Raw genomic sequence first — 12,154 nt, 5'->3', positions numbered from 1 at the left:
GGAGCCGGGGGGTTGTAGAAGGGAGGACGGAAAGAACACGCCATCAGGGTTGGGAAAGGAGAAGACGGTTTAGGCAGTTCGGCTAGGATTTTCTCACGGTTCATCCGACATAGCTCCAAACTTTGGAGCGTGACGAGGTTCATCTCCGACACCATAGACTAATGCGGGCCGACTTGACAGCTCGGTGATACTCCAGCATTCGGGCCTTCGAGGCACATCAATTTGAGGCACCCTGGACAATAACCCTGTTCTTGCGCCTTTCGAAGTGGTATATAACCGCGATGGTGTACCTCCAGCATGTCATGTCAGGCGTTCTGGCATTGAACACCACAGAGCACTTCACACAGCCCATCATGAAGTTTCTCACCTCTGCTCTTCTCCTTGGCTCTTTCGCCACCCAGTCCATCCTGGGCTACCCTGGGGCCAACGTTGCCAAGAGAGACGTCGACTCCTTTATTGCTACCGAAACTCCTATTGCTCTGAGAGAGCTACTCTGCAATATTGGATCGAACGGCTGCCATGCTCAAGGCGCGAGTCCCGGTATAGTCATTGCGTCTCCGGACAAAGTTGATCCTCCGTGTAAGTTCTACCCATGCGATGGAATACCTCCTCCTCCTCATTTCGGTTACTAACATTTTGGGCAGACTTCTACACTTGGACCAGAGGTACGATATTGTTACTCTCTTGGTAGAATTTGTTGATTATATGGCAGTAACTGACAGAACTCCAGACGCTGGTCTTGTCTTCAAGTGTGTTGTAGACATATTCACGAACAGCTATGATGCGAACCTACAGGCCAACATCCAGAACTATGTTGTGTCGCAGGCCCGCCTACAGGGAGTTTCAAATCCCTCAGGAGGCTTAGGCGATGGTGCCGGCCTTGGTGAGCCCAAGTTCGAGGTGGACTTGAGGCCTTTCACAGGCTCTTGGGGTACGATAGAAGAATCTCCGTGTATTTTGAGGCCATGCTGACAGCTGCGGTAGGACGACCTCAGAGGGATGGCCCAGCACTGCGGGCGATTGCCATCATCGGCTACGCCAAGTGGCTGGTGTCGAACGGCTACTCTTCCACGGCCTCATCGGTCTTGTGGCCGGTTATCCGAAATGATCTGAACTACGTTGCCCAATACTGGTAAGGGACTGCAACAGCCTGCGTTGGCAGATAGGTTTGACTTATGACCCATCAGGAACCAAACCGGATTCGATCTCTGGGAAGAAGTCCAAGGAAGCTCCTTCTTCACCGTGGCCAGCCAGCATCGCGGTACTTACTCCTGGTTTCCGTTACTGGTCAAGACTAATTCTGTGTAATAGCGCTTGTTGAGGGCAGTGCGCTAGCCCGCTCGTTGGGCCTGTCTTGTAATGCTTGTGATGCTGTCGCTCCTCAGGTCCTCTGCTTCTTGGGGAGATTCTGGAACCCTGCGGGTAACTACATGGTCGCGAACAGTAAGTTTACATCTCATATTCGAAGTCCTGTATTTGTAAGATGTTCTGAGAGGCTAATAACTCTATGAAGTCAACGGAAATGGAAGATCTGGTCGGGATGCCAATGTCATTCTTGCATCCATTCACAACTTTGACCCAGCCGCAGCCTGCGACGCAGCGACATTTCAACCCTGTAGTGACAAGGCTTTGGCCAGTCACAAGGTTGTCGTGGACTCCTTCCGCTCCATCTACACCATCAACAACGGCATCGCACAATCTGCCGCCATTGCAGTTGGCAGATACCCTGAGGACAGCTACTACGGCGGAAACCCCTGGTACCTCAACACTCTTGCCGCCGCCGAGCAGCTCTATGATGCTCTCTTTGTCTGGAAGCAACAGGGTTCCATTACGGTCACACAGATATCCTTGCCCTTCTTCAGGGACCGCCTCGGCTCCGTTGCCCCTGGCACGTATGCTTCAGGCTCGGCCACCTACAACTCACTCATTAGTGCGGTGAGCATCTACGCAGACGGATTCATCAATGTTGTCGCAACATACGCCCAGACCAACGGCTCGCTTGCGGAGCAGTTCTCGCGGAGCAATGGTCAGCCCCTATCAGCCGACGATCTCACCTGGTCCTACGCGGCGTTCCTCACCGCCGCACAGCGCCGTGCCAACGTCATCCCTCCTGGGTGGGTTGCTCCATCCGCGACCTCTGTTCCAGGCAACTGCCAGGCTACCTCGGTTGTCGGCGGTTACTCAAGCGCCACGGCGACTTCGTTCCCTGCAAACCAGACCCCCGGAACTGGCGTGCCTACTGGGACTACAACGCGGGCTACATCGACCGCGACCGGGTGCCCAATCGCAAGCTCTGTCCTCGTTACTTTCAATGAGCGAGCCGTGACGCAGTTTGGTCAGACTATCAAGATTGTTGGAAACGTTCCTTCGCTCGGAAACTGGAGTCCGAGCAACGCCATCGCTTTGAGTGCTTCTCAGTACACTACCGACAACCCTGTTTGGTCTGTGACAATTGAGCTGCAAGCTGGCCAGGTCATAGAGTACAAGTACATTAACGTTGCCAGTAGCGGTACGGTCACTTGGGAGAAAGATCCCAACCACACTTATACCGTACCCTCCTCCTGTGCTACGGCAGTCAGCAAGTCCGATTCTTGGCAGGGTTAGATGCCTCAAGAGCTCCGTGACTTCAACAGCTATCAGGCTTGAGCTTGAAACAATGCTTCTAACGGAATGAGATGAGGCGCACATTACATACTTTCTTGTATATATCGTCTTGGATATTTAAATGGACATGGCCAACTATGTACTAAAGCTTCTTGGAAGCTTGCGTCTCCAACTCCGTGATGATTGTATCAACAGTCCACTCCAAAGTAGTCTCCATATCAATATCCAGCCCTTTGCCGACCTGCGCTTTGATACCCTTCTCCCTCAATACCTCCTCGTTCAACTCACCCTCAACATTTCCGTTCTCAAACAGCCATGCATGCGCTTCTGCGTAGTTGGGCCAGACGATCTTGTCTACATAATCAGGGGGGTCCTTCCAGAAGCCCTCAAGAGTAACATATCCGTCGCGCGCCTCACGGCGTTGGGTCGCCTTGGCACGACTCACCAGGAGGAATAGCTTGATATCAATGAGTTTCATCGTAGTCTCCATCTCCTGGCAATAGAGAAGGAATCCATCGAAGAGGCACACATTGAGCTTGCCCTCGGTGAAGATGGCGTGCCCGGGTTTTCCAGGTTGGAGCCAGGCGTCGACTTTGGCCTTCACGGCGGATATTTTATCATCTGAAATGGGACACTTGCCGACGGAATTTTGATCTTCTTTGGAATCTACGAAGGGCTACCGGCATGCATGTGAGTAAACAGCAGTGCGAGGACACACATAGGCTGCGGGACTTACTGGGAATGTTCCATTTTCACGGATATGGATAAGGGCTTTCTCCATGTCTGGAATGGATATCGCTTCAGGACAGTCCCAGTCAAGAAGGCCATTCTTCGTCGGCAATCTGACGGGAACGTGAGTCGAGAACCACTGATGTTTTGTGCACTTGGGCTCACTCACTCGGACTCGGCCTTGTAGAAGTCATCTTCGTGAAGGATAAAAGTGTTTGGGAATATGTCTCTCAGTAGACGGGCCAGCGTCGTCTTGCCGCTTGAAGAGCACCCGCTCAGTCCGACCACAACCGCGTTGTTGCCTCCCATCTCAGTGCTTATTCACGGTGTACCACGTAGATAAGTGAGCTATAGGAGTGTTAGTCCATGTGCACTTGCTTACGAGACATGAAGTAGACATGAGTAGACATTATGAGAGATTCTTACTTCATGCCAGAGCCGGAATTGTTCTGATTATCTGCCGTCCTTTTGATAGACCGCCAGTTGCTAAGATGTGAACGAGCGGGAGATGACCACAGCCAAGTCTTCATCTGAGATTCTCGCATGCAGTAGCTCAGATCTCCAAATCATAACCCCCACTACTACCCCTCCCAGAGGTCTGATAGTGGGGGCATCGTCCGCTAATGGGTCCTGGCAACAGCGGTCGAGGGGGGCTTCAGCCACAGCCTGGCCAGGCAGGCAAGCCCCTGACGTGCGTCATCCGGCCAGGTACCGTTGTCTGTCCACCACGAGAGCAGGCAAATCCGACATATCCAAATCCCATTCCCACAAAAAAAGATCCAGTTCATCCCAACCCTCCCGGCCGTTAGCTACCAACCTCATTGCTCCTTGGCTCAGCGACTCTCCTTTCCGAATCTCCTAACGACCTCAAAAAACCACTACCCAAACTGGCAACGTCGCCTACAATGTCCACCGACTTAGGAGGCCCGCAGGCCGCTGTCGTCATCTCGACGTCCATCGTCGCGCTCATCTCAGGCTTCATGCTAGGTGTTTACTCGATCCGCGGGTACCTCATCTCCCCCGAACTCCGCGCCGAAGCCCGCGCAAACGTTGAAGATCCGATCGAGACCGATGAGTCTGATGTTGACGAGGATGACACTATCCTCGACCACGCACCCAACTGGGCCAATGGCGAAGCCGCCGACCGCCGCGACGGTCTGCGCCAGCGCCAGACTGCTTCCTCTGAGAAGCCTGCTTCGTCAAAGAAGTCCAAGTCCGCCTCCACGCCGCTCGTCGATTCTAAAGAGGAATGCAAGCTCGTTCTCGTTGTCCGGACGGACCTGGGCATGACCAAGGGTACGTTTGATTTAGGAAGCCACTGCCCCTGAGACATGTTCCTCCTCTAACTTACCTTCTTTCCACACAGGCAAGATGGCAGCACAAGCCTCGCACGCAACCCTCGCCTGCTACAAGTCCCTCTCGCGCGCCGCGGAACGCGACCCCTCATCCCCAGCCGCCAAGATCCTTTCGCGCTGGGAGCGCCTCGGCCAGGCCAAGATTGCGGTGCAGATCAAGAACCAGGACGAGATGCTCGAGCTCATGGGCAAGGCACGCAGCCTGGGTGTTACTGCTGAGGTCATTGCCGATGCTGGTCGGACGCAGATCGAGGCTGGCAGTCTCACCGTGCTCGGCGTCGGCCCGGCGCCTAGAAGCCTGGTCGACCAGGTTACGGGTCACTTGAAGTTGCTGTAAAGGGAGGGGCCCATACTTGGGTATTGGGACTTTTTATGACACATAAATTCTGGGAACATACATGAATGGAGCGCAATGGCGTACGGTACATAAAAGTAGGCGATGATCTTACGCGTGGATTTCACTTTGCACGTGGGACATGAGGCATGCCCTCAATGAAGAGGTTAAGAAAAAAAAAAGTCAACTTGAAAAGGGAAGAGCAACCTGCAATTCAACAGCGAGATTAATATAGGCTTAGGTATCTTGGACTGTGGACGAATGGCTATGGGTTATGGTTGGTGTACTTACATTGTCAGCCACTGTTCTTTACCTCAAACCTTTGAGGGTGGGGAGTGGTTCCTAGAGGACTCTTACTGAGCCATCGTTTCGGTAATCTTTCACCTCTCAGAGATTTTCATAGCTTCTCAGAGCTTATAATGGGACAGCTTTCTCGTCGTGGCGTAAAGAAGAAGATGTGATGGATCGCACCCGTTCAGGGCAGGGCTGGGGAGCATGCTGGCAGCCGCTCAGGTTGATGGAAGCCGAATGCACAATGCCATTCATATTTCTATGGCAATTTCTATAGCAAAGCAAAGATCCAGATATGATAAAAGCCAGATCAAGATTGTAGTATCTACTTGCCTTTGTAAAGTCTTGTTGTCGTGTCCCATTTTGACTCTGTTACCATTCTCTGACCTGTCTCCTGATAAGTAACACGCCAATCATGCTTTGCTGAGAATGAATTAATTGTTATTTGGACACATGTAGAAAACGATGGATGAGGCTTATAAGTTGACAGTTCAATGAGACCCATGTACATAAAGACACATGCAAATGACGAATGAGAGCAAAATACATGTGATGTAGGTAAGAAGGCACAGAGATTGTCTCTCAATTTTGGGTATTCATGGTCACTAAGGGTGCAAATGCCTAAACGCCTCTTACATGCAACCAACTCCCCGGTCCAACTTTTCACTTTTACAGTTTGTCCCGCCCATTATTCCTTGCGCGCGAATCTTGACAGAGCCGGCCCAAGATCAGCCTCGACCTCCTGGTTCTTCCTCTCCCGCTGCTTCTTCTGCTGCTCCCAAATCTCATCCACCTTCATCCTCTTCTCGTCGATGATGTTCTTCTTCCTCTGCTTCCTCAGGTACTTCTTCAACGCGCCGTTCTTGCCCCTCGCACGATTCTTGATCTCCTCCTCGATAGACAGCGGCTTCGAGTCCAGGTCCTTATCGGCCCTGCGCTGCTTCTCCGACCGCAAGTCGATGTTGCCGATAAAGTTGGGGTCCAGAGCAATCATCTCCGGCTGGAGCTTGTTCAGGAGACCCTTCACCTCAGCCTCTTGTCTCTGCTTGACGTTCTCGAAGGGGTTGACCTCCAGGGCGTCGAAGTTGGCCTCTCCAGCGCCAGGAACGATGATGGACGAAAATCCTTCGTCGTGGCCCATTCCCAGAACATCTTCGAACGGGCACCATCTGACTCTCTCAATGCGCTTGCCCTCACCACCCCATGCCATGTAAGGGCTCTGTATCTTCTGCTGGACCGGCTCGTTCTTCTGGAACAGGTCCTTCCAGACGCTTGTCTGAGTGCCCCATCCGACAGCCGTAAGACCAGTGTCTGAGATGGCTACTGAAGATGCGGGCTGTCTTGTGAAGTAGTTGTTGACCTCCCTGAACATTCTAACATCCCAAACAGCCATTTTACAGTCCTGGCCGGTCGAAACCATGTACCGGCCCTCCCGGTCAACGGCTAATGATCTCACAGGCCCTCTGTGAGCCAGTAGCTTGACCAGGGGGTCGGTCTGATTGGGCGACCAGAGTGTCACCGTGCCATTCTGGTGGCCGACATGGAGGACAGCGTTCCACGGATTTTGGGTCATGGCTGTCGGGGGACCAAGCTTGGTGGGGATCTCGGAGACGATGTTACCGGTCGAAACATCTTGGTACTTAAGGAAGCCCGTCGATGCCTATAAACGTTAGCAGAGCTCGGTGCCGATGTTCATTCTTTGTCTGGAATACTTACCACGGTGCCCAGGAGGAAATGGTAGGGGAGGAACTCCATATGCGTAACCTCCATGTGCTTCCTCAAGCAGTGGATTTCCACGCCGTTTCGGTCGTAAATGTAGACATACTTCTTCTGCGCAACGGCGAAGAACTGGTTGTTGTGCAGCCACCTTACGTCTCTAATTGTTTCCCCGAGCTGGATCTCACATCCTAGTTTGCCTTCCCTCCAGTCGAACGTCGCGAGATGTCCTTTCCGTCCCGCAAGCAGCAATTCTCTGCCGTTACGGGTGTACTCGCCGACGTATGGTCCAAGTTCCTCGAGCTTGAGCTCGAAACGCTTCTGTGCCGTCGTAATGGCGACGTCCTGAGTGATCTCATCCTGGCGAACCTTGTAGGTCCTTTCGAGTTCTGTTTCGGGTTCGAGGAAGCCGCCGGAGTTCTCGAGCAGGATCTCGGCATCCTTGGCCTTGATGGTGGCGTCGCGGTACTTGTTCTCGAGTCTTGAAAGGTTGGTGCGCAGCTTCTTGTCTCTGATTGACTTGACGTTGATGTTCTTGCCGCGACCGTACGACTTGTTCGCTTCCTTCAGCCGTCGGATCTTCTCCCGCTCCTCTCTCGGGATGAGATCGGTACGCCGCTTCACCGTAACGGCGCCATTGGAATGAGTATTGTTTCGGGATATCGTCTGCGTCTCAGTTTTGTCGATTTCCATGGTGGGCGACGCCTTCAGGTTGTGGAAACCTGTTTCTGGTGCAATGCCTTTTACTAAGTCCAAGCCAGGCGCAAGTGCAAAAAGTTGAGCGAGGGTCTCAAATTTCTCTATCTAGGCTCTATCTTATCACCGATAAAGACCCACATTTTGAGTGTGGAGGGGACCAATAGACATCTCTGGATAATGACCTCGAAAAAAATTCCGATAACACTTTTTTGAACTCGCACAACCCCTCATCATCACAGGCGCAAAACCGACGAAAACCAAATTGCGCCGTGCTCGAGTATTCACACCGCACTTTTGTCGACTTCGCCAAAAGAAGCCTTCGTCCAACCTGGCTTCGCTACCTTTCCGATTCAAGTCTGGGGGAGACGGCAAATTGCCCGCCTCGGCGATGAGTCACTCTCATAGACCGACCACCAAGGTCACCCACAAACCCTTTAAGTCCAAGCATGCGACCAAGGGTTCGCTGAGAGATGCGGCCAAAGGTTCGTCAATGCCCGGAATTCTGAACCTGCACGGCACTTTCGGTGCTCCAGTTCTCGTACAGAAATGCTGACTCTCTATTAACAGGCAGACTCGGAGGCGACGAGCGCGGCCAGCGAAAGACGCCCCACCAGCAGGTCATGTCCAAGTTCGACCGACGAAACCAAGCCAAGCAGCGCCAGCAGGCCAAGCGCAAGGAGCGGTTGGAGGAAGCATCTATTTTTGTTGGAAAGGATGGCGCCCCAAGAATCGTCGCGGTCGTACCCCTGTGTCAGGATGGCGACGCTGCCGCTGCCGTCAAGCACTTCAACGACAGCCTGGACATCGAGGCCGAGATCGAAGAGTCGCCGTTCCGAGTTTCGGTCGACCGATTCAAGCAGAAGATTCAGTACATTCCCCTCAAGAGAGACCTGAATGCCGTTCTGGACGCCACCCGGGTTGCAGACTTCGTGGTGGTTATGCTTTCGGCCGATGTCGAGGTCGACGACCTTGGAGAGCTGATGCTTCGGAGTCTTGAGAGCCAAGGTCTCTCGACTTTGTTCACCGTTGTCTACGGCCTGGAGAAGATTGAGCAGGCTAAGCAGAAGCATTCAACACTCGTCTCCCTCAGGTCATACATCACCCACTTCCACCCGGAGCAAGAGAAGCTCTATAGCCTGGAGAACAGGCAAGAGTGCTCCAACCTCATGCGCTCGCTCTGCAATACCACTCCGAAGGGCGTCAGGTGGCGCGAGGACAGGAGCTGGCTGCTGGCCGAGGACATTCAGTTCCCCAACTCTGGGCTTGGCTCAACTGTCATTACCGGTGTCGTTAGAGGAAAGGGTCTGAAGGCCAACCGCCTGGTCCAGCTGGGTGACTACGGAACCTTCCAAATTGAAAAGATCACCGCTGCGCCGCTGGTCAAGAAGCAAAAGAAGGACGAGATGGCTCTTGAGGAGACCGAGGGCGAGGAGATCCTTGAGATCCCCGATGAGGACCAAGATGACCTGGCGGAGCTGGCACCCGACGCCTTGATGGACGAGGATGACGAAATGGATGAGGACGAACCGCCAGCTATCAAAAAGGGCGTGCTTCTCGACGACCACCACTACTTTTCAGACGATTACGGAGAAGCTGAGAAGGCCAAGACAAAGGTGCCCAAGGGAACATCAAACTATCAAGCGGCGTGGTATCTCGGAAATGAAGAGGTGTCCGACTCCGGCTCCGACATGGAGGACTTTGAGATGCCGGACAACGAGTCTGAGGAGGACGAAGCCCGCCCTGAAGACGGCCTCGAGGGCTACGCACCGAAAGAGCCTACCGAGGGCGCTCCCTCAGAATACCCCCAATCGGAGGTGTTCATCCAACCAGATGAGGAGGAGGATGCCGCGGGCCTGGCGGCTTACCGGGCCAGGAAGACGGATGAGGTTGAGGACGACAAGGAGTTCCCCGACGAGATCGAGCTGCACCCCGGAGTTTCCGCACGGGAGCGCCTGCAAAGATACAGAGGTCTCAAGAGCTTGAGGACAAGTGAGTGGGTCGAGAGCGAAGACCGGGCGTACGAGCCCGAGGAGTGGCGCAAGCTTCTCCGAATCCCAGACTACCAGGCATCCCGCTCAAGGACCACGAGGGAAGCCCTTGTTGGTGGTGTCGCCCCCGGCACGAGAGTCCACGTTCACCTCAAGGGTGTCCCCGCGTCATTTGAGAAGTCTTACCAGCCCAGCCGGCCCGTAACGCTCTTCTCGCTGCTGCGCCACGAGCATAAGAAGACGGCCGTCAACTACCTGATCAACCTCAGCGCTGACTGCCCCAAGTCGCTCAAGGCCAAGGAGGAACTCATCGTGCAGTGCGGCCCTCGCCGCTTCACTGTGAAGCCCATCTTCTCCCAGCCGGGTAACACGCCCAACAACGTCCACAAGTTCTGCAGATACCTCCACCCTGGCCAGTCTGCTGTGGCCACCTTCATGGGCCCAATTACCTGGGGCGCCGTGCCGGTGCTCTTCTTCAAGCGCACCGCTCCCGTGCCGGAGGGCTCCGAGGAGGCGGAGAACGGCGAGTCCACCGTCGGCCTGACCCTCGTCGCCACCGGCACCGCCCTGCCACCCTCGACGTCCCGCGTCATTGCCAAGCGTGTCGTCCTGACGGGCCACCCGTACCACATCCACAAGAGGATCGTCACGATCCGCTACATGTTCTTCAACCGCGAGGATGTCGAGTGGTTCAAGGCCCTGCCGCTCTGGACCAAGCGCGGCCGCAGCGGCTTCATGAAGGAGCCCTTGGGTACCCACGGATACTTCAAGGCGACGTTCGACTCCCGCATCAACCCGCAGGACTCTATTGGTGTCAGCTTGTACAAGCGTGTGTGGCCTCGTAATGCCGTCCCGATTGAGGGACCTCTTCTCGAGCCTAGCGTCGGCCAGGTCGAGGAGGGTGATGTGATGATGGATTGATTAAATGGGTATATCAAAAAAGTCAAACATGATGAGATGGAAATGCCAAAGCGGTCCGGGGAAAAAAAAACCAACCATAGATGTTAGCAGCAACGTCGGCTATAGATACAGGCCTGACGCCATCCTCCGGAGTTAAGAGGTTCAAGACAACTTTTTTACTTTTCTTTCGCTTACAAGCTTCAATGATGACCAGAAAAGCCTCCCTCTCGCACCATCCTAGGCATTGAGACTGTCCAGTCCCTCCGTCGCCCGCGGTCCGCCCACGGCCCGACGCGCGCCCTCCGCTCCGCTCGCCTTCCACGCGCTGAGGATGAGGTTGACAATGTGGTCCACGGCCACGTTCTTCTTGACCTGCGCAAAGACGGTCGGCCCGCCCTCGCGCATCTTGCGCGCGTCCCTCTCCATGACGCCCAAATCGGCGCCCACAATCTCGGCGAGATCCGTCTTGTTCACGACCAGCAGGTCGCTCTGCGTGATACCCGGGCCTCCCTTACGGGGGATCTTGTCGCCTCCGGAGACGTCGATAACGTAGATGATGTAGTCGGCCAGCTCGCGCGAGTAGTTTGCCGCGAGGTTGTCGCCGCCGGACTCGATGAGGAGCAGATCCGAGTCGAACTCGCGGTGGAGGTCCTCGAGGGCCGCCAGGTTGGCCGAGATGTCCTCGCGCACAGCGGCGTGGGGGCAGCCTCCGGTCTCGATGGCGCGGATGCGCGGGGCCGGCAGGGCCTTGTGGCGGGTGAGGAACTCGGCGTCCTCGCGGGTGAAAATGTCGTTGGTCACGGCGGCGATGGAGTACTTTTCGCGCAGGGCGAGGCAGAGGGCGAGCATCAGGGCCGTCTTACCGGAGCCGACGGGTCTGGTTGGCCATGTTAGTCTCTTTACGTAATGTCTATTCAATGGCATATTCGGTTGAACCCGAGCATATATGCGTGTAAATTCGCTCCCCGTCGTTGCTCAAACCCCCTCAACCACCAAGACGGAACAGATATGAGCGGTTTTTGGGCTGCTGGGAGAAACAGCTCCGGAAAAGCGACTTACCCTCCGATACCGATGGTGAAAGCTCTGTCAGTCCAGTCTCTGCCCTCAACGATCGGCATCTCGCGGCCGAGGTAGCTGCCAGGACCGTCGAGGATCTCGTGCGAGTGGCCGTGCTCCTGGGCATTGAAGCCCCCCTCGTGGGAGTGGGAGTGGCCGTGGGGGCCGTCGTGGGAGTGCTCGTGAGACATGATGTGAGTGTAGAAGAGATTGAGTACTTCAAGGGCTGATTTATGACGCTGGTGGGGTGAGTTGCCTACGGTGTTGAAGGTTGCAGTTTTTGAGATCGATGCAGGGACCCTTTATGAGGATGGAGGGGCTGTGTCGCAGCGTTTAATGAATCGCGGGGTACGAGAGCTTGTCGCGGCTTATCGATAAGGCGACCCCTGGGCAACGTGGGATGGATGCTTTTCCCCCAACGGTGCGGTTGGGGTGGCGGGTATGACCTGACACCGCCGCCCTCCTTTGTATGTTTATTATGA

At 54.7% G+C, this 12,154-nt stretch overlaps 6 protein-coding genes across 6 annotated transcripts; 3 read left to right on the top strand and 3 right to left on the bottom strand.

Moving 5' to 3' along the window:
* Window positions 1–353: 353 nt before the first annotated feature.
* On the top strand, window positions 354–2,604 carry EsH8_II_000790 (glucoamylase; the record flags this gene model as incomplete). The annotated part of the gene is made up of 7 exons (XM_083264088.1): window positions 354–579; window positions 645–665; window positions 731–931; window positions 985–1,132; window positions 1,188–1,261; window positions 1,312–1,443; window positions 1,514–2,604. 7 exons carry the CDS (start codon window positions 354–356, stop codon window positions 2,602–2,604), a joined length of 1,893 nt encoding a protein of 630 aa, XP_083121410.1.
* Window positions 2,605–2,746: 142 nt separating this feature from the next.
* Window positions 2,747–3,642, bottom strand: EsH8_II_000789 (ribosylnicotinamide kinase; the record flags this gene model as incomplete). Its single annotated transcript, XM_083264087.1, has 3 exons — window positions 2,747–3,280; window positions 3,341–3,446; window positions 3,503–3,642. The coding sequence occupies 3 exons, from the start codon at window positions 3,640–3,642 to the stop codon at window positions 2,747–2,749; spliced, it is 780 nt and encodes a 259-aa protein (XP_083121409.1).
* A 596-nt stretch (window positions 3,643–4,238) lies between these two features.
* On the top strand, window positions 4,239–5,025 carry EsH8_II_000788 (aminoacyl-tRNA hydrolase; the record flags this gene model as incomplete). Its single annotated transcript, XM_083264086.1, has 2 exons — window positions 4,239–4,629; window positions 4,700–5,025. The coding sequence occupies 2 exons, from the start codon at window positions 4,239–4,241 to the stop codon at window positions 5,023–5,025; spliced, it is 717 nt and encodes a 238-aa protein (XP_083121408.1).
* Window positions 5,026–6,001: 976 nt separating this feature from the next.
* On the bottom strand, window positions 6,002–7,722 carry EsH8_II_000787 (WD40-repeat-containing domain protein; the record flags this gene model as incomplete). The annotated part of the gene is made up of 2 exons (XM_083264085.1): window positions 6,002–6,973; window positions 7,030–7,722. The coding sequence occupies 2 exons, from the start codon at window positions 7,720–7,722 to the stop codon at window positions 6,002–6,004; spliced, it is 1,665 nt and encodes a 554-aa protein (XP_083121407.1).
* A 394-nt stretch (window positions 7,723–8,116) lies between these two features.
* EsH8_II_000786 (small subunit rRNA maturation protein TSR1) lies at window positions 8,117–10,637 on the top strand (the record flags this gene model as incomplete). Its single annotated transcript, XM_083264084.1, has 2 exons — window positions 8,117–8,210; window positions 8,296–10,637. 2 exons carry the CDS (start codon window positions 8,117–8,119, stop codon window positions 10,635–10,637), a joined length of 2,436 nt encoding a protein of 811 aa, XP_083121406.1.
* A 216-nt stretch (window positions 10,638–10,853) lies between these two features.
* Window positions 10,854–11,863, bottom strand: EsH8_II_000785 (CobW/HypB/UreG, nucleotide-binding domain-containing protein; the record flags this gene model as incomplete). Its single annotated transcript, XM_083264083.1, has 2 exons — window positions 10,854–11,493; window positions 11,676–11,863. The coding sequence occupies 2 exons, from the start codon at window positions 11,861–11,863 to the stop codon at window positions 10,854–10,856; spliced, it is 828 nt and encodes a 275-aa protein (XP_083121405.1).
* Window positions 11,864–12,154: the final 291 nt, after the last annotated feature.

The sequence above is a fragment of the Colletotrichum jinshuiense genome, chromosome 2, assembly GCF_051148585.1.
Source record: "Colletotrichum jinshuiense chromosome 2, complete sequence".
Classification (NCBI taxonomy): domain Eukaryota; kingdom Fungi; phylum Ascomycota; class Sordariomycetes; order Glomerellales; family Glomerellaceae; genus Colletotrichum; species Colletotrichum jinshuiense.
The sequence above is the reverse complement of the archived record's forward strand: the minus strand, read 5'-3'. Positions and strand labels throughout refer to the sequence as shown.